Below are 21,854 nucleotides of genomic sequence, written 5' to 3' on the forward strand. Positions count from 1 at the left end.
TGCAAACCCACACGTCTTTTGGATTTGGGAGGAAACGGGAGCAGCTGGAAGAAACCCACGTGAGTGATCTATTACATTGCAAACAACATTTTCTAGAGTTAAAAATAATGGCCTTCCTATACCAGGGTATGGATGCATCCTTAATGAATCACGCATTTAAATAATCGGTACCTCTTTTCTTTCATCTTGCCAGAGTCAATGACGTAAACAATGTCATCAATGGTGACTGAGGTTTCAGCAATGTTCGTGGAGATGATGATCTTGGTGGTCCCTTCAGGGGGACGGAGGAAGACTGCTTGCTGTTCCTCGCTTGACAGTGAGGAGTGGAGAGGGTAGATAAGGCACCTGAGAGAGAACAGACATTTACTCCATAAGGCATAGGAGCAGAAGTACACCATTCGGCCCATCGTCTGGTCCACCATTCAATCATGCCTGATCTATATTTCCCTCTCGACCCCATTCTCCTGCCCCCTCCCGTAACCTTTGACACCCTTACTAGTCAAGAACCTATCAATCTCTGCTTTAAAAATACCCAAAGACTTGGACCCCACCGCTGTCTGTGTCAATTAATTCTACCAATTCACCACCCTCTGGCAAAATAGATTCCTCCTCATCTCTTTATTCTGAAGCTGTGCCATCTGGTCCCAGACTCTCCCACCAGTGGAAACATCCTCTCCACATCCAAGCCTTTCATTATTCTGTAAGTTTCAATGCGATCCCCCCTCATTCTTCTAATCTCCAGCGAGTACAGGCCCAGATGCATCAACATGTCTGTGATGTCAATCATCGAGGAACAGCAGCAGTAATTTGAAAAATGATAAAATTACTTCCAATAATGCAAGCAAAACATTTCGGAAACAGTAGCAGTAAAGTTATCTATTACACAAAAATATAAATTAAAAACTCAAATCTTCATTTATAATGGCAGCAGTCAAGATGGGCCAAAGGGCCTGTCTCTGTGCTATACATCTCTATGATTCAAAGATGACACCCGCACAATCAACGACCCAACACATCTCTGAAATTACAGACCTCTTTTCATGCTTGTTATTGAAGAAGGGGTTAGACTGAAGCTGTTCGTACAACAACTTGATATCGGCCAGGCCAGGTAAGAATATTAAAACAGCTCCTATTGAAACAATCAAATTAAAAATTAGAAGAAAAACAACAAAAACGTGAAACATTTAATATTTCTGAACTTTGCATTAAATTGCAGCTGGCAACCTACAAAAGAAAGATACATTTCTAGGTTGCAGCAAAACACTCCATCAGTCTGAAGAAAGGTCCCAACCCGAGACATCGTCTGTCCATTCCCTCCACAGATGCTGCCTGACCCGCTGGGTTACTCCAGCACTTTGTGTTTTGCAAGATTCCAGCATCTGCAGTTTGTTGTGTCTCCATTTCTAAATGGGATTTGTTCTTAAATCAGAAAGTTTCCCCAGTGAAAGGAAAGACGTATCCTTTGGACACTTGAAGATCATGCTACATAGAAACATTAGGAATTTAAAGGAAGGAAATATTTGCAGTGAATGAAATCTCTGCTCAGTCTGGAAGGGTGACTGAGCTAGCAATTGCTTTTGATTTTCCACCCATCCCCACTCTAACCTCTGCCACTGTCTTCTACAATGTGCACCAAACCCAATGCTATCTTGAACAGCACCTCCTCTTCCTTCTACCCTAAGCTATGTTTCAGGTCGGGACCCTTCTTCAGACTTATGGTGTTAGTGGGAAGAAAGCTGGAAAATAGAGATGGGGATGGGAAAAGGCCTAGCAGGCGATGAAAAGGTTAGCGACCGGGAGATCCAGCAGACCTTGGTGGACCGAGCGCAAGTGTTCAGTGAAACGGTCGCCGAGTCTACACTTGATCTCTCCAACGTACAGGTGGCCACATCGGGAACATTGGATGCAGTAGATGAGATTCCTGGATGGAGTTGAGGGAGGAAGTATAGGGACGTGAGGCATCTTCTGCGGTTGCTGGGGAACGTACCTCGGTGGTTTGGGTGGGAAGGGTTGGGTTGAATGAACAAGACGTTTTGGAGGGAACGGTCTCTACGGAAGGTGGAAAGGGTGAGCATGAGGAGCAATATCCCGGTGGGTAACCATTTAAAACCCCTTCCCATCCCGATACCGACCTTTCTGTCCCAGGCCTCCTCTATTGCCAGAGTGAGGGCGCACGCAAACTGGAGGAACAGCACCTCATATTCTACCCGGGTAGCTAATGAACTGAATTCTCCAATTTTAGGTAACTACAAAACCCCTCCCCAACCCACATCCTCTCCCCCCCGCAGTCTGAACAAAGAACAGGAACAAGTCCTTTCGTCCCCAATGTCTGTGCGAAACATGATGCCATGCCCAACTCTCATCTACCTGCTTGTGATTCATATCCCTCCATTCTCTGCATATCCAAGTGCCTCCATTCCCTGCATATCTATGTGCCTATCCAAAAGACTCAAAAATGTCACACTCGTTATCTGTCTCCACCACCACGCCCCGACAGCTTCATCCAAGCACCTACCACCTTCTGTGTAAAGAACATGCCTTGCACATCTCCTTTAACATTTGCCCATCTCACCGTAAGGCTATGCCCTATAGTATTGGATTTTTCCCATCTTGGGGAAAAAGGGTTCTGACTGTCTACCCTATCTGTGCCTCTCATAATCTTATATGGATCATAAGATCTTAAGTGAAAGGAGCAGAATTAGGCCATTGGGCCCATCAAGTCTACACCGCATTTAATCATGGCTGAACTATCTCTTCCTCCTAACCCCTCTCTTGCCTTCTCCCCTTAACCCCTAAACACCAGTACTAATCAGAAATCTATCTATATCTGCCTTTAGAATAAGCAAAGAATTCCACAGATTCACCACTCTCTGACTAAACAAATTCCTCCTCATCTCCTTCCTAACGGAACGTCCTTTAATTCTGAGGCTAATGCCCCTGTCCCACTTAGGAAACCTGAACGGAAACCTCTGGTGACCTTGCTCCCCACCCAAGGTTTCCGTGAGGTTCCCGGAGGTTTTGGTCACTCTCCGTAATGATCGAAAGTAGTTTCCGCGTAGCCGAGGCTTCTTCTCTGTTCCTGCGATTATTTAAACAAAATCAAAACCGGCCTCGACTAAAAATAGGTTGCCGTTTGGTCGAAGCCAGTGGAGTGGAGTTGCTATTTACTCACTGGCAGTCGAAGGCCATCTCCTTCGCTGACCGGCCATTTTGATTGGCTCATTTGGTTTTCAGGACCTAGAAGATCCTCCGGAAGGTAAAATGCTATCTCCCCTTATTAAACTTCTTAAAACCTGTCTTCTCTGTCCTCTCTCTCCGCCCCCCCCCCCCCCATCTCTCTCTTCTCCTTCTCTCCCTCCCTCCCGCACTCTCTAAAGGACTTACCATGCTCTGTGGTAGCCGTTTACCTTCCTCTTCATCGCGCAGACAGCGCTCTTCCGCTGTCCTTGGCCCCCACCTTCGTGATGTGTTTGTGTGTGTTGTGTATTATGTGATGTGTGAGTGTGTGTGTGTGTGTGTGTGTGTGTGTGTGTGTGTGTGTGTGTTGTGTACGTGCGTGTGTGTGTGTGTGTGTGTGTGTGTGTGTGTGTGTGTGTATGTTTGTGTGTGTTTCTATGTGTGTGTGTGTGTGTGTATTGTGTATTGTGTGGTGTGTGGTGTGTGTGTTGTGTGTGTGTGTGTGTGTGTGTGTGTGTGTGTGTGTGTGTGTGTGTGTGTGTGTGTGTGTGTGTGTGTGTGTGTGTGTGCGCGGGTCGGTAGCAAAGATCCTGTAGGATCTTTGGTCAGTAGATGCAGCTTATGCTTCGGTCGAGTGACCAAAACCTCCGGCGACTCATGGAAACTTTGGGTGGGGCGCAAGGTCACCAGAGGTTTCCATTCAGGTTTCCTAAGTGGGACAGGGGCATTAGACCTCTGGTCCTAGACTCTCCCACTGGTGGAAACATCCTCTCCACATCCACTCTATCCAAGAGTTTCACTATTCGATAAGTTTCAATCCTCTTCTCATCCTTCTAAACTCCAGCAAGTGCAGGCCCAGTGCCTTCAATCGCACATCATATGTTACCCCATTCATTCCTGGGATCATTCTTGTAAACCTCCTCTGGACCCTCTCCAGAGCTAGCACACCCTTCCTCAGATATGGTGCCCAAAATTGCTCACAATACTACAAAATGCGGCCTGGTATAGAGCCTCATCATTACATCCCTGTTTTTGTATTCTAGCCTTGAAATAAATGCTAGCATATACTTTCAGCAGGTCTCACGAAGAAGGGTCCCGACCCTGAAATGTCACCAATCTATATTCTCGAGTTGGCTGCCCGACCCATTGGGCTACTCAAGCACTTGGTGTCCCTTTCAGTATCAATGGCCCTCATAGGGTGCAGGACAAACATCAGCAACATGCCACGGAATGGATGCTTCAGTGATCCTGCTGAAAGCAGAGCAGATATTCACTAACCTGGAGGATAATTATGGTTCCCATCCACTATCCACTCCAGCAGAGCTTCAATTAAATCCAAGTTGATTTTATCCAGGTCCATACCCGCCAGAGTCTTTAGCACAGACTTACTAACATCTAGAAAAAAAAAAAATCTTAATTACTAATACAGCAAAAAGCAGCGTTATCAGGAGTGTCAAATATGTTTAATTATTATACGTACCAAAAAGGAACAATTAAATTCTAACTTGCAGCAGCATAACTGGTCTGTAAACACAGTACTCAACAGATAACATAATAAAAAAATTAAAAAAAAACCTAACAAATAAATAAATGTCCCAATATAGTATAAAACAAAACCCAAACTTCCTAATGCAACCAAGGCAGTTTGTACTTTAGTTCGTGTTGTGCAGTGTTCAAGAGTCTGATGGTTGCTGGGAAGAAGCTGTTCTGTAACCTGGAGGTCACAGTTTTCAAGCTCCTATACTACCTTCCCGAAGGTAGCAGCGAGATGAGAATGTGGCCAGGGTGGTGTGGGTCTGTGATGATACTGGCTGTCTTTTTGAGGCAGCGCCTCCTGTAGATCCCTTCGATGGTGGAGAGGTCAGCACCTGTTATGGATCGACATATCACCAACTCTTCAGGATATCATCAAAGACCCACACCATACTGGCCACGCTCTCAGCTCGCAACTACCATAAGGAAGAAGGTACAGGAGCCTGAAAACCATGACCTCCAGGTTCAAGAACAGCTTCTTCTCAGCAACCATCAGGTTTTTGAAGACTGCACAACACTAACCTCAGCAACTATGATCCTCTGCAGACTATATCTTTGGTTGCACTACAGACTTTTGTTTTGCACTATTATGGTTACCTATTATTGTTTTTTAATTCATTGTATTGGTGATTATTGTACATTTACCTGTGTGGTATTGCATTTACAGACCTGTAAAGCTACAGCAGAAGGTAAGAAGCTGTTCCTGAGTAGTTAGCGTAGGTTAATTACCATTTATATAAAGGTCAAGCATAAAACATGCATTTCCTAAAAGGGAAGCCTACCTTTGTAACGAATCATCAGTTGATTAACATTCAGTTGCTGGTCTGGGATGCTGTCTTTGACTGATGGTCGATGTTGTATTTGCAATGAACTTAGCTGCTCCTCAAAGGTTTGTGTGGAATTCAAGTTATTTTTACCTTTAGCCACCCATGACTCATCATAATGGTTCATCTTTGTAGTTCGTGCATAAGGGCTTCTGTCTTCTAAAACATATCTACAATTAACACAGCAGCAGTTATGTCAGGGGCTGGGAACCTTGTGGAATTGCCATTGTCACGTCTACCGAGGTACAGTGAAAGGCTTTGTTGCGTGACAGCCAGGCGAATCGAACATAGAACTGTACAGCAAAAGAACAGGCCCTTCGACCAACAATCTGCGTGCCGGATATGTGGCCAAGACCATCTCTGCACATAATCCATAGCCATCCATTCCCTTCATCTCCATGCCCATCAATGGAGACCTTCAAACTCTCTTTATTCAGACCTTATCTTGCACTAAATATCATCCCCTTAATCCCGTATCTGTACATTGTGGACAGCTTTATTGTAATCTTGTATAATTTTATTTTGCTGACTAGATATCAAGCAACAAAATCTTTTCACTGTACTTCAGTGCATGACAATAATAAACAAAACATTTAAACATTCTTGACTCTTGAACAAGTACAAGATGCAGAGGAAACCATACAAAGAGCAGGAGTCTGCATATTACTTTGGGGTATTGATGATTTGTTTGGCCGCATCTCCCCAATCTGTACATTAGAACCACATCCAGTTAATGCAGTCATGTGCTGCTCTGGACAATTGACTGCTCCTTTTCTGACCATCTCCACAACCATGATTACCAAATCATGAGGAATAGATTGGGTGTATAAAGATAGATAGAGTCTCTTGCCCAGAGAAAGGGAATCGGGGGACAGAGGTTTAAGGTGAGGGGGGAAAGTTTAATAGGAGCCTGAGGGGCAACTTTTACACACAGAGGGCGGTGGGTGTGTGGAACAAGTTGCCAGAGGAAGTAGTTGAGCAGGTACTATCACAACACTTAAGAAACATTTAGACAGGTACATGGGTGAGACAGGTTTAGAGGGATATGGGCAAAACACAGGCAGGTGGAACTAGTGTAGATGGGACATGTTCGTCAGTGTGGGCAAGTTGGGTCGAAGGGCCTGTTTCCACGCTGTATAAATTTATGACTCTAACCCTTGATTCCCAATTGTCCAAAAATTCACACACCTCAACCTTGCATGGAATAAAATTCAAAATAGTGGCACCCTTGAATTCCAGACAGCTTTAAAGAGGAAAGGGATACAATTTTTAGACAAAGGAATTTTCAGAAGGCAATATGGTGTAACAAGTTTGTATGGACAGTCCCTTCAAAGAATCCACAAGCAAACAGCAGTGTGAATGGATTCCTCTTGTGCGTATGAGTTATATCATCAAGTCACACAGCATGGAAACAGGCCCTTCGGCACAATTCGTCTATGATGTCCCAGCTACACTAGTCCCACCTGGTCATGTATGGCCCGTCTCCCTCTAAACCTTTCCTATCCATGTACCTATCCAGATATCTTTAACATGATGTAATTGTACCAGTCTTAATTACTACCTATAAACTTTGTTTTTTCCACTACTACGATTACCTAGTTTAACAGCTAGTAATCTAATGTATTTTTTATTATTATATATTTGTGCTGTTGCTTTTAGCAGCCTGTTAAGCAGCAGAAAGCAAGAAATGTAATTGTACTGTTGTCAGTACTTTGGTCAATTAAACTTCAGCCTGAAGGGTCCCATCACAAAACGTCACCTATCCATGTTCTCTAGGATGCTGCCTGACCCACTGAGTTGAGTTTAGAGATACAGCATGGAAACAGGCCCTTCAGCCCACCGAGTCTGCACTGACCAGCGATCATCCCGTACACTAACACTATCCTACACACTAGGGACAATTTACAATTTTTACCAAAGTCAATTAACCTACATCGTTGGAGTGTGGAAGGAAACCGGAGCACCCGGAGAAAACCCACATGGTCACAGGGAGAACGTACAAACTCCAGACAGGTCTCTGGTGCTGTAAGGCAGCAACTCTACCAATGCAGCCCCGCGCCGCCCTGAGTTACTCCAGCACTGCGTCTTTTTTTTTATCTTTTCAGGCTCCCGTACCTTCTTCTCAATGGTAGCAGCGAGATGAGAGCATGGCGTGGCAATGATTGTTTTGATGAAAACTAGAGGACACTGGCTTAAGGTGAGAGGGGATTTAAGAGACCTCAGGAATAGCCTTTTCACTCAGAAAGTAATCTGTATATGGAATGAGCTACCAGAAGAAGCTATAGAAGGGGATATAATTGAGTTTTAAAAGACATTTAGACGGATGTATGGATAGGAAGGGTTGAGAGAAATATGGGCCAAATGCAAGCAAAAGGGACTGGCCCAGCAATGCTAACTTGATTAACATGAACAAGGTGGGACAACGAGCCTGATTCTGTGCTGTACAGCTCTTTGACTCTACGAATTCTTAGCATTGTCTGTCCATTCCTTCCATAGATGCTGCCTGCCTACTAAGTTCTTCCAGCACTTTGTGTTTTGCTAAAGATTCCAGCATCTGCAGTTCTTGGTGTCTCCAGAGACTTTATCAAGATTATGCAAAAGGTAAAACGGGCCTTCAACCGGCTCAAATCCTGTCACTGCATTCCCAAATTGCTACGTTTCATGTGTCAACTGAGGTTGAAGAAGAAAGTAGGTTTCATTATCAGCTAACTGTCGTACAATACCACTCCATCCATAGCGTGATTAATCACTGAAAGTAAGCATGCAGGTACAGCAGGCAGTGAAGAATCAGGCATGTTGCCTTCATAACAAGTAAAAGGGGCCCCTCTTGAGGCCCTTCATGCATGTGCAAAAACACTGGTGGGATTTCATCAGGCTGACACGTTTCAGTCCTGCATTGTTCAGTCCATAAGCATTGTTTTCATTATCAGCATTGCTCAACTGTCGGTACAATACCACTCCATCCATAGCAGTGATTAATCACTGAAAGTAAGTTCATGTGTTTTTGTACCACCTGCAGGATAGCAATATTAATCACTGAAAGTAAGCATGCAGGTACAGCAGGCAGTGAAGAAGGGTAATGGCATGTTGGCCTTCATAACAAGGGGAGCATAGGAGCAAAGGGGCCCTTCTGCAGTTGTACATGGCCCTCGTGAGACCACACCTGGAGTATTGTGTGCAGTTTTGGTCTCCAAATTTGAGGAAGGACATTCTTGCTATTGAGGGAGTGCAGCGTAGGTTCACCAGGTTAATTCCCGGGATGGCGGGACTGTCATATGTTGATAGAATGGAGTGGCTAGGCTTGTATGTTCTATGTTTCTATATATACTCTGGAATTTAGAAGGATGAGAGGGGATCTTATTGAAACATAAGATTATTAAGGGTTTGGACATGCCAGAGGCAGGAAACATGTTCCCGATATTGGGGGAGTCCTGCATCAATTTGTCTATTGTCTATTACCTTGTCCGTGCAAGTGCATCTTCCAAGAAATATTGATCCACTGGGAAAGTATGCCCTAAAACAGCAAAAGAATCAAGAATGTTTAATTTTTTAACTAACAAATGTTCATATGTGCTGGCAACAGAACAATTAAATTCTTACTTTAGTTCAGTTTAATTTAGAGATATAGCGTGAAAACAGGCTCTTTGGCCTCCCAAGTCCACGCCGACTAATGATCACCCATACACTAGTTCTACCCTATATCCCGGGGACAATTTTCAGAAGTCAATTAATCTACAGACCTGTACATCTTTGTGGGAGGAAACCGGTACACCCGGAGAAAGCTTCTGTGGTCACAGGGAGAACGTACAAACTCCGTACAGACAGCACATGTAGTCAGGATTGAACCCAGGGCTCTGCGAGGCAGCAGATCTACCACTGTGCCTGTTGCAACTTTACAGGCCCGTTAACACAATAACACAAAGGCAAATATATAATAATCAGCAAATACAATAAATTAATAACCAGCAATACTAGGTGACCATAATAGAAGATCACAGATGCTCACAGATCCTCATGGTACAAATATTCATAAAACGTTTCAATAAGGGTGGCACAGTGGTGCAGCTGTAGAGTTGCTGCCATACAGTGCCAGAGGTTCTGACTATGGGTACGATCCTGACTATGGGTGCTGTCTTTATGAGTTGTACGTTCTCCCTGTGACTACGTAGGTTTTCACCGGGTGCTCCAGTTTCCTCTCACGCTCCAAAGACGTGCAGGTTTGTAGGTCAATTGGCATTGGTAAAATTGTAAATGTCTCGAGCACGTAGGATAGTGCTAGTGTACGGGGATCGCTGGTCGGCGCGGACTCGGTTGGTCGAAGGGCCTGTTTCCACGCTCAAGTCTAAAGTAAAACAAATAATTCATATATTGTGGTGTATGTGATGCTCCTGCAACAGTCATTGCCAGTTCACTTTTTGAAGCCACTGTTTCTAAGCCATTGGATGAAGTCCCACCTGGGATGTGAAGACAGGGGCACATATTGAAGTACTCTGTGAAGAGCTGGGCATTCAAGGTTGCGCTCATCAGGACAATCCGCAGATCACGCCGAGTCATTATCAGATCCTTCAGCACCAACAGCAAGAAATCACTGGCAATACATGAATACGCATTCAAGTTTAAATTAATTCATACAGTACATGCAAGAATAGTTCAGCTCAAAAATATTACAACAGAAACGTGTGTATAATAGTCAAAGTGGAGGAGCAGCATCTCATATTCCACTTGGTCAGCTTACAACCTAAAGGGCCTGTCCCACGAGCATGCGACCTGCATGCGGCAAGCGCGGCCTAAAGGGCCGGTCCCACGAGCATGCGCCTGCATGCGGCAAGTGCGTGACGTACGGCGTCGAGGTGGCTGCGGGCCGGCAGGCCGTTGCCGCGCGGAATTTTTAAACACGGTCAGTTTTTCGGAGCCCCGCGCAATGTCGGGACCAGCTCCGCACAACTCCATACGGCTCCGGCGATCGAAGTGGGACCGGCCCCGCGAGGCCGTACGGCTCAAGTGACCACGTTAGGTCGCGCTTGCCGCATGATGGTGGGACCGGCCCTTTAGGTCGCGCTTGCCGCATGGAGTCGCATGCTCGTGGGACAGGCCCTTAGCGGTATGAACTTTCCCCCCTTTCCCTATACTCCATCTGGATGTGTATCTATTTCTCCCACTATCCTGCACCCCTTTCCCCTTCCCCACCATTCCCTTCCACCTATATCTCTTCCTCTGGCTTCACATTTCACTCCTCTTCTCTCCTTCTCTCATAGCCCTTTGTCTCCTTATCGTCTCTGGCCTTTGTCCACCCACAAACACCTGTATCCACCTAACACTTGCCAGGCTTTGTCCCATCCCACCTCTCTTTTCCAGCTTTCTCCCCCTACTACATTCAGTCTGAAGAAGGGTCCTGACCCAAAATATCGCATGCCCATTTCTTCCAGAGATGCTGCCTGACCTCCTGAGTTTCCCCCAGCACTTAATTTTTTGATCCCAACTTTCATTAGAACTTTACCTTTCCTCGGTTCTTTCGTGAACTTCATCCACGATAACGTGAGACACACCACAAAGGTCTGGATCAGCCTCCAGACGCCTGAGCAGCACTCCAGCAGTACAATAAAGCAACCTGGTCAAAGAGGACTGAAAATAAAACAGCATTAAACAAATGTTAATATGTGATGCTTATTTGAGATCATTGATACAATGCCAAATGTAAAGATCGCCTCTGTACACATAATTTTGAACAAACGAGGGATTAACTCTAAGAATATTGCTGTAACACATCTCCATTAAAGACATCAAAGACTTCTTCAACAGTACACAAGCATCTGCAGTTCCTTGTGCCTCCATCTCGCCAGCAGGAATGTACTACAACATCAGGACTCGTGTTTGGTCCATATCCCTCTAAAACTTTAATATCCGCGCACCTGTCCAAGTGTCTCAAGGGCCTGAGCTACAGGGAGTGTTTGGGCAGGGTCGGACTTTATTGCTTCTTGCACAGGAGGCTGAGAGTGATCTTACGGACGAGTGTAAAGTCACGAGGGGAATAGAAAGGGTGAATGCACAGAGTCTGTTACCCAGAGTAGGGGAATCAAGAATCACAGGGCATAAGTTTAAAGTTAGAGGGGAAGAATTAATTGAGGGGCAGCGTTTTGACACAGAGGGTGGTGGGTGTATGGAACAAGCTGCCAGAGGAGGTAGTTGAGGCAGATACTAAAACAGCTTTTAAAATACATTTGGACAGGTACATGGATAGGTGAGGTTTTGAGGGATATGGGCCAGATATGGGCAGGCGCGACTAGCTTAGATGGGGCATCTTGGTTGGCATGGATTTATTTAGAGGGCTTATTTACAAAAATAGAGGTGTAATGCTGTGGCTCTGATAAGGCGCTGGTCAGATTGCATTTGGAATAATGTGAACAATTTTAGGCACCATATCTGTGGAAGGATGTGCTGGCTCTGGAGAGAGTCCAGAGGAGGTTTACAAGAATGATCCCAGGTATGAGTAGGTTAAATATGAAGAGCTGGCCCAGATGAAAATATGTTATAAAGTAGATGAAAGGGAACCTTTGCAATTACACCAACATGTGAAAGATATACATTTGATACATCTATCAAAAACGTAGCATGTCCAAAGGCCAGACAGACCTTCACAGTTTCTAGTCGGATCTGGTATCCTACACTTTCTCCCAGCCTCTCGCTCCGCTCTTTGGCGACCCGCTCGGCAACAGAAATGGCGGAAATCCTTCGAGGTTGAGTGCAGATGATGTTTGCAACTTCTCCTGGAAGACCAACGAGGGAGTCATCCAGGATAAACTGAGGAATCTGAGTCGTCTTTCCGCACCTGTGGGGAAATTGGAGAAAATATACTGATTATTTTTTTGTAGATAAAAAGCTGTCGTGCAGATCAATTAAAAATTAAACTTCATTTATCAACAACTTTTGTCAACAACATATAGCCATTCTTTTTTATTTTGTGACCAACTTCTAACTTGTGAAACTAATAAATAAAAAGTATAGAACATTGGACACAATGTCTGTGCTGAACATGATTCCAGGATATACCAGTATATTACATTTGAAAATATTTTTTTTTAAAAATTGTACAAAAATGGCGTACAATTAAAAAAAAGCACTGCTGCGTTTCACATCTCTCACACCTTGAGAAGATGCACCACCCACTTCACATACGAGCAGCTGAATAAAGACTTAAGAAGCCTGGAACCATTAATCTGCAGCTTGAAGGTACAGTGAAAAGCTTTGTCTTGCATGCTATCCAAACAGATGAGATAGATAGATACAATGAGTACAAACTCTAGTAAAACAGGAATAGCAAAGGGGAAGATACAGAGTACAGAATATAGTTCTCAGCATTGTAGAGCATCAGTGCGATAGACAAAGTCTAATGTCCACAATGGGATAGTGAATTGGACAGCTTATGGAAGGATCATTCAGAAACCTGATAATGGAGGGGGAAAAGCTGTTTTTGAGCCTGGTGGTACGCGCTTTCAAGCTTCTGTACCTTCTACTGGATGGAAGCGGAGAGGAGGAATAACCGGTGTGGGACAATTATGTTCTCTGCTTGATGTTGGCTGCTTTTTTGAAGCAGCTTGAAGTGTAGATGGAGTTAATGGTGGGAGTCTGTTCGGTGTGATGGACTGGGCTACATCTACAACTCTTGGGCAGAGCTGTTGCTTTAAAGAATTAAAGTCAGCATTTGGGAGGAGAATTATTTGCACAAGTTGAAATCCAAAACAAAATAAGTACATTAGTTAATCAAGCCATTACCTGGTTTATTATAAGAAGATTTTATTGGGAGATCAAATGCATGGAAAAGTACACAGTAAATAGCAGGATTCTTAACAACTTTGTACAGGTAACATGGATGTAATTTTGGAGATAGACACAAAATGGAGTAACTCAGCGGGTCAGGCAGCACCTCTGGAGTAAAGGAATAGGTGATGTTTCAGGTAGAGACCCTTTTTCAGAAACGCCACCTATTCTCCAGAAATGCTGCCTGACTGCTGAGTTACTCCAGCATTTTGTGTCTTTGGTGCAAATCAGCATTTGCAGTTCCTTCCTAAATATGAGATTTTGGTGACATGTTCCCACGCATCTGATGCCCTTCTCCTTTTAGATGGGAGATGGAGGGGTCCTGGGACAATTTTAAAGCAGCTTTGGAAATTGTTATGATGCATCAGATGTCAATATAGCAGATGGCCAAGTGGTGGGAGGGATGGATGTGTGAATAAGATGGGAGATGAATCGTCAATCAAGTGAGCGGTTTGAGGTCCAGTTGAGAGCTACTGCATCCGCACCCATCCAGGTTTGTGGAATATACACCTCACTGTATATAATCACGTAATATTCATGCTTTTCCAAGCAGGATGGCGGCAACGGAAGGTGAAGGGGAATGTCGGCGGCTGTGAACAGTCTGTGAACTCGCCTCCCGCACCCACGGAAAGCGCCCTACAGTTCCGTGGTCGGCTCAGGATGCATGACACGGCGGCCTCGGCGTATTTGGTGGTCGGGGGTGGTGTTGTTGGTGCAGGTGACCGCGGGAGGTCCTACAGCAGCCAGGTAAGCAGGCGGATCGTGCAGAGCCTGCGGCAGCTGCATGGAGCGGCGGTGGAAGGAGCCAATGCCATCGCACTAGGCCAGGCTGACTCCTACTTCATCGATCCAGTACAGCCAGGACACCCGACATTAAAGTGAGAAAATAAAAACCTGCAGATCTCCTTGGGCCAAGGTTGGTGTTTTCAGAGACTTGGAGTTGCCACAGGACACCGGGACGTGGTAACTCTCTGTGCTCTGTTCCAGAAGAGGATCTATTGTACTCGTGTATGGGGTGATTTAACTGGACAGCAGGTAGAACAAGCTTCTCACATGAAAATAAATAAACCAAGCAACCAAAGCAGCCCAATTCAACATGTCGTCAATCCATGTTCTCCAGAGATACTGCCTGACCCGCTGAGTTATTCCAGCACTTTGTGTCTTTTTTTTGTAAACCAGCACCTGCAGTTCCTTTTGCCTACATTTTACAGCCCAATTTAATTAGGTATAAGATAACATACAACATGGCCACTCTTTCAGTATCGCAGCTGTTCACTATTTTCTCATTTACACAAATGATTTAAGTGTGTTAATTTGGCACCATTACAATTTAACGTTGTTATGTCCAGCACTTACCCTGTCATGCCACTCACGACCAGCACCTGGGCCTTGCTCAGTGTGTCCAAGATACTGCCTCTCGCGTCGAAAGCTGGCAGCTTCCTCCTTTCTTGCAGCATCAACAGGTAACGTTTGGAAGACTGTAAAATGAGGACAGTTTTGCCTCTGACAATAAATCTTAAAGATAGAGTCGCACAGCATGAAAAAAAGGCCCTTCAGTCCAACTTGCCCACGCCGACCAAAATGCCCCATCTAAGTTCAACTCACTGACCCACGTTTGGCCCATATCCCTCTAAATCTTTCCTATCCACATGCCTGTCTAAGTGTCTTTTAAATGTTGACATAGTACCTGCAACGACCACTCCTCTGGCAGCTCATTCCACATACTCACCACTCTCTGTGTGAAAAAGTTGCCCCTCAGGTTCCCCTCTCGACTTAAACCTCTGGTTCTTGATTCACCCCACTGGGCAAGACTCTGTTTATTCATCCTATCTAATCCCGTCAAGACAGCTTGTTCCCCATGTTTCCAAACCTCTGAGTGTTAAATGTGCCCTTCAGATTCCTATTAAATCGTTCCCTTCTTACCTTGAACGGATGCCCTCTAGTTCTTGATTCCCCTACACTGGGAAAAAATACTCTTGAGCATTCACTCTATCTAATCCCTGCATGATTTTATACACCTCGATAAGATCACCCTCAGCCTCCTGCACTCTGGGGAATAAAGTCCTAGCATGCACAACCTCTCCCTATAGCTCAGGCCTTATCTATCCTCCTCATGATGATACATTAAAATACACTGATGGTTGAAAACACAGAAGCAGCCCGTTTACCTAACCACATCAATACTTCTGGTCAAACTTACCTGCCCTGTTCCATATCCTTTCAATTTATGCCCCCTTCATCCAACTGGATAATCAAATCCCTAGTTTTGACATGGTTTCTGCAAGAGTTCTTTTAGCAGCCGGTCTGCTTATCGTTCCATACTGTTGGGTGTCTGTGGTGAATCACGATGTACAAGCTGCCTAACTTAATTCATAAATTCTATTTTTTAAACTTCAGAAATCTTTTTTAATTTGGAGTTTTAGTGATACACCACGAAAACAGGCCCTTCGGCCCAACTTACCCATGCCAACCAACCATGTTCTTGTCCAGTAATCAGAAAGCAATAACATGGAGGTACAAAAAGGAAGTAGCAAAGTAAATGGCACATTCGTTTTCATTATGAAAGGGATTCAAAAACAAGAGTAAAGAAATCTTATTACAATTGTGCAGGGCAATCATGTACAGATTAGGTCTCCTTGTTTAAGGAAAAGTGTGAAGTATTTAAAAAAAGTATGTCTGATGAAGGGTCCTGGCCTGAAATGTCACCAGTCCATTCACTCCACAGATACTGCCTGACCCGCTGAATTCCTCCTGCACTTTGTGCTTTGCTCAAGAAAGAGTACATTGGCCTTGCGGAGGGCAAGTTCTTTCGACTGACGTGCATTTAGCAGTGTGGGAAGTATTGTTCACTGCAGAGGGGTGAGTAGCAATATCTATATTCACAAGGGTTTAGAAAGTAGCATTTTTTTTAAAGGGTTTGATAGGATAGAATTCAGTGCTATGGTATCTAGTTGTAGGTACCACCAGGGCCGCTGTACGATTGGCAGTCCCGCCAACAGACTGTTTTTTTGTCTTTTTTTAATTTTTAGTGTGTGTTAATAGGTCTGTGTAAATGTTCTCTGGTTTGTTTTATGTGGGGGGTTAGGGGAGGGGTCGGGGAAACCTTTTTTATTTCAGTTTCTTACCTTACCGGAGATGTGATTAATTTTCGGATCGCATTCTCCGGTCGTTCTATGGCCTACCATCGATGGAGCTGGAGGTCTCCGCGGACCGACCTTGGGCCCCACCGCGGGGTGTGGACTTACATTGGAGTCGATCCCTTGTCTGGGATCTTTACATCGGAAGCTCGCAGTCTCGGGAGAGACGTGGATGTCGGGAGCTCCAACATCGCGGAAAGTTCGACCAGCCCCAATGCGAGGTTCGATTTTCCGGCGTGGGGGAGCTGACATCCCCCCGATGCACGAGCAGGTCGCCTCAACGTGGAGGGCCCGCTGCCGGCTACGGGAGTCAAGATTATTCCATCAATGGAGGGCTCGAGGCCCCCGACTGCAGTAGAGCAAAGGGAAGAGATTGAAATTTTTTTCGCCTTCCTTCACAGAGAGGAATGTGGAGGAGTCCCTGTGATGCATGTTTATGTTAAAATGTGTTTTGTGTATTCCGTTGCTTTTTATTTGTATGACTGACTTGGCAAATGAAATTCCTCGTATGTTGCAAAACATACTTGGCTAATAAAGTATTATTGTGATTAAGTGATTGGTTTCTTGGTCTTAGAATGAGGCGGTGAGCCATTTAGGAAGGAATGAGGGGGATCTGTCAATCAGTGGAAACTGCTCAGAACACAAAGTGCTGGAGGCACTCAGCGGGTCAGGCACCATTTGTGAAGGGAATGGACAGACACGCCCAGGTCTGGAGTCTGAAGAGGGGTCCCGATCCGAAACGTCATCTATCCATTCTCTCCACAGATGCTGCCTGACCCACTGAGTTCCACCAGCACTCTGTATTTCACTCATGATTCCAGCATCTACAGTGGGTCTTGCATCTCCAAAGCTGATCAAACGATGAGTACTTTGAGTACATCAATAGTTCATAATGAAAGCATATGGGAATAAAATGGGAACGTACTGTTGAAGTAGAGCAACAATTATCTTATCAAATGGCCCGAGTGGGTACAAACACTCTTAATTCTTATATTCTTGAAGAACAGACGGAGAGTGTTCGAAAATCACCAAACAAATGAATGCCCGAGTGGTGGGAGAAAAACCCACTCGACATGTTGCAATAAACCATCATGTATTAAATGCCCAAGAAAGAATTGCAGATGCTGGAAAAATCAAAGGGAGACAAAAAAGCTGGAGAAACTCAGCGGGCGGGGCTTGCCGCTTTACCTCTCCCCTCGACTCCTTGGATGAAGGACCCAAGCAGTCTTTCCAGGTGAGGCAGAGGTTCACCTGCTCCTCCTCCAACCTTATCTATTGCATCTGCCGTTCTAGGTGTCAACTGCTCTACATCGGTGGGACCAAGCACAGGCTCAGCGATCGCTTCGCCCAACACCTCCGCTCAGTTCGCATTAACCAACCCGATCTCCCGGTGGCTCAGCACTTCAACTTCCCCTCCCATTCCGAATCCGACCTTTCTGTCCTGGGCCTCCTCCATGGCCAGAGTGAGTCCCACCACAAATTGGAGGAGCAGCACCTCATATTTTGCTTGGGTAGTTTACACCCCAGTGGTATGAACATTGACTTCTCCAATTTGAGGTAGTCCTTGCTTTCTCCCTCCTTCCCCTCCCCTTCCCAATTCTCCCACAGCCCCTACTGTCTCTGCCTCTTCCTTTCTTCCCCCCCCCGCCCCCCCCGAAACGTTGCCTATTTTTTTGCTCCATAGATGCTGCCTCACCAGCTTTTTCGTCTACCTTGTATTAAATGCCAATAAGATGGACCACATCTGAAGTTAAACACAAAGTGCTGGAGGAACTCAGAGGGTCAGTCAGCATCTGTGGAGGAAATGGACAGACGATTTTGGGTTGGGATGGAGTAAGGGGCAGAAAGCGGGAAGAGAGAGGTGGGGGTAGGACAAGCCCTGGTAAGTGCTAGGTAGATACAGGTGAGGGGGTGATTAGCCAATGGGTGGAGTGAGTGACAAAGGTGAAAAGGAAACAACAGCAACTGAGATGAGAAGAGAAGAATGAAATGTTAAGATGGTGGGAGGGATATGGTTGGAGGAGGAACGAAGGAAAATAAAGCGGAAATCTGAAACACGGGAAGTATGAGTGTATGGAGGAGAGGAAGAAGAGGAGGAGTGAAATGTGGAGGGTTATAAGTGGAAGGGGATGGGGACTCACGGGTGGGAGATGAAGTTACCTGTTTGGCTTTAAATTGTTTACAGAGTCTTTGGTTTTCCCGAAATACATTTTCCGCTCTCCAGCTGTATTTCTTCAGCTGCCTCTTCTTCAGATGTACATAACTCTCCGTCTCCACTACCACAGCCTCGGCTTCTGCCTCCTGCAATTTGTCATCTTCTGCCTCCTGCCCAGGACTGTCCCTCTCTGCAAGTGAAACAGGTTAGCAAGGTTGGGTAGACAGCTGCTGCTCAATGCCAGCAGGCATGACAGGAACGAGAAACACTCGAGAATGAGAATGAGAACGAGACACTACTCCTGCCTCTAAATTCAAATCCCGCCGGTGTGGTTGAGCAAGCGTGGATTTGATACCCAGGGAGACTTCTTCCTTCTCCCTTTCCACCCATATTCCTCCCTCTAGCTTTACATTTCACTCTTTAGACTTTAGAGATACAATGCGGTAACGGGATACTCAGCCCACAGAGTCCGCGCTGACCAGTCATCACTCCGTGCACCAGCACTATCCTACACACTAGGGACAATTTACAATTTTACTAAAGTCAATTAATCTACAATTCTTTATGTCTTTGGAGTGTGGGAGGAAACCAGAGCACCCAGAGACTAGGAAAGATGTTAAGCTTGAACATTTATAAAGATTTACAAGGATGTTGTCAAAACTTGAGGGCCTGAGCTACAGGAAGAGGGTGGGCAGGCTAGGAGGGCAGGAGGATGAGGGGTGATCTTATAGAGGTGTACAAAACTGTGAGATGAATAGATCGAGTGAATGCACAGTCTTTTCCCCCAGAGTAGGGGAATCGAGCATCAGTCAAGGTTAGAGATGAAACATTTAATAGGATTCTGAAGGGCATTTTATCACTCAGAAGATTGGAGGCATATGGAACGAGCCGCCATACAATGGGATAGCTGAACTCCCTTTACTTTACCTATTGTACTATAGCGTGACTTGACTGTATTTATGTATAGCAGGGGTCGGCAACCTATGGCCCCCGAGCCGAATGCGGCCCATAACCCGAAAACATTTGGCCTGCAGGTGGATTTTTCCCCCCCATAATCATCCAGCCCGCCGGGCGCCCCGAGCAGCGGCCGAGCTCTGGCTGTACTGCATCCTGCGCAAAGCCACCGGCACGGCCGCGCACCTTCTGTGAACACGTTTAAGAAAAAACTGCAGATGCTGGAAAAATCGAAGTTAGACAAAAAATGCTGGACACAGACAAGCGTCCCGGCCCCTGATGTATATAGTATTATCTGATCTGTTTGGATAGCATGGAAAGCAAATCTTTTCACTGTACCTCAGTATATGTGACAATAAAAAACCCAAAGAAGACAAAGTAGTTGAGGCAGGTACAATAACAGCATTTAAACGACACTTGGACAGGTACATGTATAGGAAAGGTTTAGAGGGATATGGGCCAAACGCAGACAAATGGGACTAGCTTAGATGGGGCATCTTGGTCAGCATGAATGAGTTGGATCAAAGGGCCTGTTTCCGTGCTGTATGACTACTTCTCCACAACTTCCTTCAATTACCTCTGGGTTCATTGTCTGCTCTCTCATTATTCAATTTCTATCAAATTCCCTAAAATTCTCTCGCTTATTTTGGCTAGGTCACCACAATACGATGGTGGTCACACCACAGCTCAACTTCTCCAAAATGCAGCCCTGCCAACCCTCAAAATACAGCTCCTATCTTTAAACAAAAAAGTATTTTTAAAAGTGCCACAGAAATGTTCTATTCACAGAATACCTGGAAGCCGCTGCTCGGGCGGGTGCTCGGAGGGCATCTTCAGGTCCTGTTCACCGTTAGTCTGCTGAGGCATGAAGGGAAGCGTGGCAGGGTTGCTGTATTTATGGGAGGTTTCCAGGAGCAGCTCACTCATTCTTGCTTCATCCTCCAGGCACATGATCAGAGTGTGGACCACTGGTTCACTTGTTTCTGTTGCATCCAAGGTCTGCCCATAGAGATACTCGGCGATGTGGAGCCGGCAAGCTTGCGGGACGTTGTCATTGGTGGTGGAAAAGGCCACAAGAGGCGCCTGGTACGGGTATTTATTGGAAGGCGGGAATCGGATTTCAAGTGTGTAGAGGATGGCACTGGGATCACAGCGCAAGTGGCTGTCATCTTTCCTTTCATCTCTCCTCGGAGTTTCGTGCCTGAATTTGCACCTCGACCCAAAGCAGCACTTGCCCTTCAGGTAATGTTGGCAGATGCCTCTCCCAGCCTTTACGCCTGACTCTTCAGTCTCACACTGTCCCACTTTATTTAGTTTCTGCGTCAAATGATTGAGGGGCAACTCAACCGTCCAAATTCGGTTCTGTATCTTTTCGAAGAATTTGCCTTCGTAGATGGAACTGAGAACGAGGGCTTCCTCTTGCCGGCGCTCCTCGCACTCTTCCGAGCCCACGTTCCCAGAGTTGGGGGAGGCCTTGATCCCATCTCCAAACTTTTCCTTGAAGCACTGGAGTAACAAATATTCCAAAGATAATCCTGCATCCCCATCAAACATTTTGAGCGCTGGAATGCAATGATCCGCATGGAAACCATACCTGCAGCAGAAATAAGTTGTTATTTTTGCATAATCGAGGTAAGGAGGGAAAAAATGGGGAATTAAAGAGAAACATGAGAATCAGGGTTGGGTGATGAGCATAGGAGGAAGGGAAGGGAGCAGGATGACTAAGGTAATGCCAGAAATGTATGCACACCTGGGTGGGGGAGGGGCTGGGGAAGAAGAGGGAAGGGGAGGCACAGTATTACAGGAAATTGGAGAATTCAATGTTCATACTCAAATTGCCATTCTTAAATTAGATTCAATAGTTGCAGCATTTAATGATCTAATGCTTTTTTTGATATGTAAAGCAACTGACAAACAATAGGATCATGGCAGTAGGAGAGGTGCAGGATAACGTTTGGGCGTGGACTTGCACTCCATATGGACCGAGGTGGTAAACTGCAGTCTTAGACGCCACTTCCATACAAAAGACAAAACTCTTTATTGTACTCAACAATTACAAGTAAACAGGATACGTCCTAAATGAATAAAGTGCAGCACATTTTGAGACTTTGGCCAAACTGGGGGAAAGACATTGATTTCGATCTGGCCTCCGTCCCAAAACATTGTGTGTGCGATCATCAATCTCGTTTGTCACCTCTGCCAGGAAGGGAAGGCAAGACATGCAAGCAAAACAGGATAAACATGGAATGACACAAAATG

General features: G+C 45.4%; 1 protein-coding gene across 3 annotated transcripts in view; it reads right to left on the reverse strand.

Moving 5' to 3' along the window:
• dhx57 (DEAH (Asp-Glu-Ala-Asp/His) box polypeptide 57) overlaps nt 1-21,854 on the reverse strand; it is a 51,130-nt gene that overhangs the window by 16,532 nt on the left and 12,744 nt on the right. For all 3 annotated transcript variants that reach the window (XM_055639356.1, XM_055639355.1, XM_055639353.1), the window contains 11 exons: nt 20,390-21,189; nt 18,647-18,831; nt 14,706-14,827; nt 12,165-12,360; nt 11,032-11,156; nt 9,989-10,122; nt 8,994-9,048; nt 5,493-5,704; nt 4,456-4,572; nt 1,033-1,129; nt 172-345 (listed from right to left, as the gene is read on the reverse strand). In XM_055639356.1, coding sequence (XP_055495331.1) covers nt 172-345; nt 1,033-1,129; nt 4,456-4,572; nt 5,493-5,704; nt 8,994-9,048; nt 9,989-10,122; nt 11,032-11,156; nt 12,165-12,360; nt 14,706-14,827; nt 18,647-18,831; nt 20,390-21,189 — 2,217 coding nt within the window. The remainder of the gene's footprint in view (nt 1-171; nt 346-1,032; nt 1,130-4,455; nt 4,573-5,492; nt 5,705-8,993; nt 9,049-9,988; nt 10,123-11,031; nt 11,157-12,164; nt 12,361-14,705; nt 14,828-18,646; nt 18,832-20,389; nt 21,190-21,854) is intronic.

This window comes from Leucoraja erinacea, chromosome 8 (assembly GCF_028641065.1).
Source record: "Leucoraja erinacea ecotype New England chromosome 8, Leri_hhj_1, whole genome shotgun sequence".
In the NCBI taxonomy this organism is placed as follows: Eukaryota; Metazoa; Chordata; class Chondrichthyes; order Rajiformes; family Rajidae; genus Leucoraja; species Leucoraja erinaceus.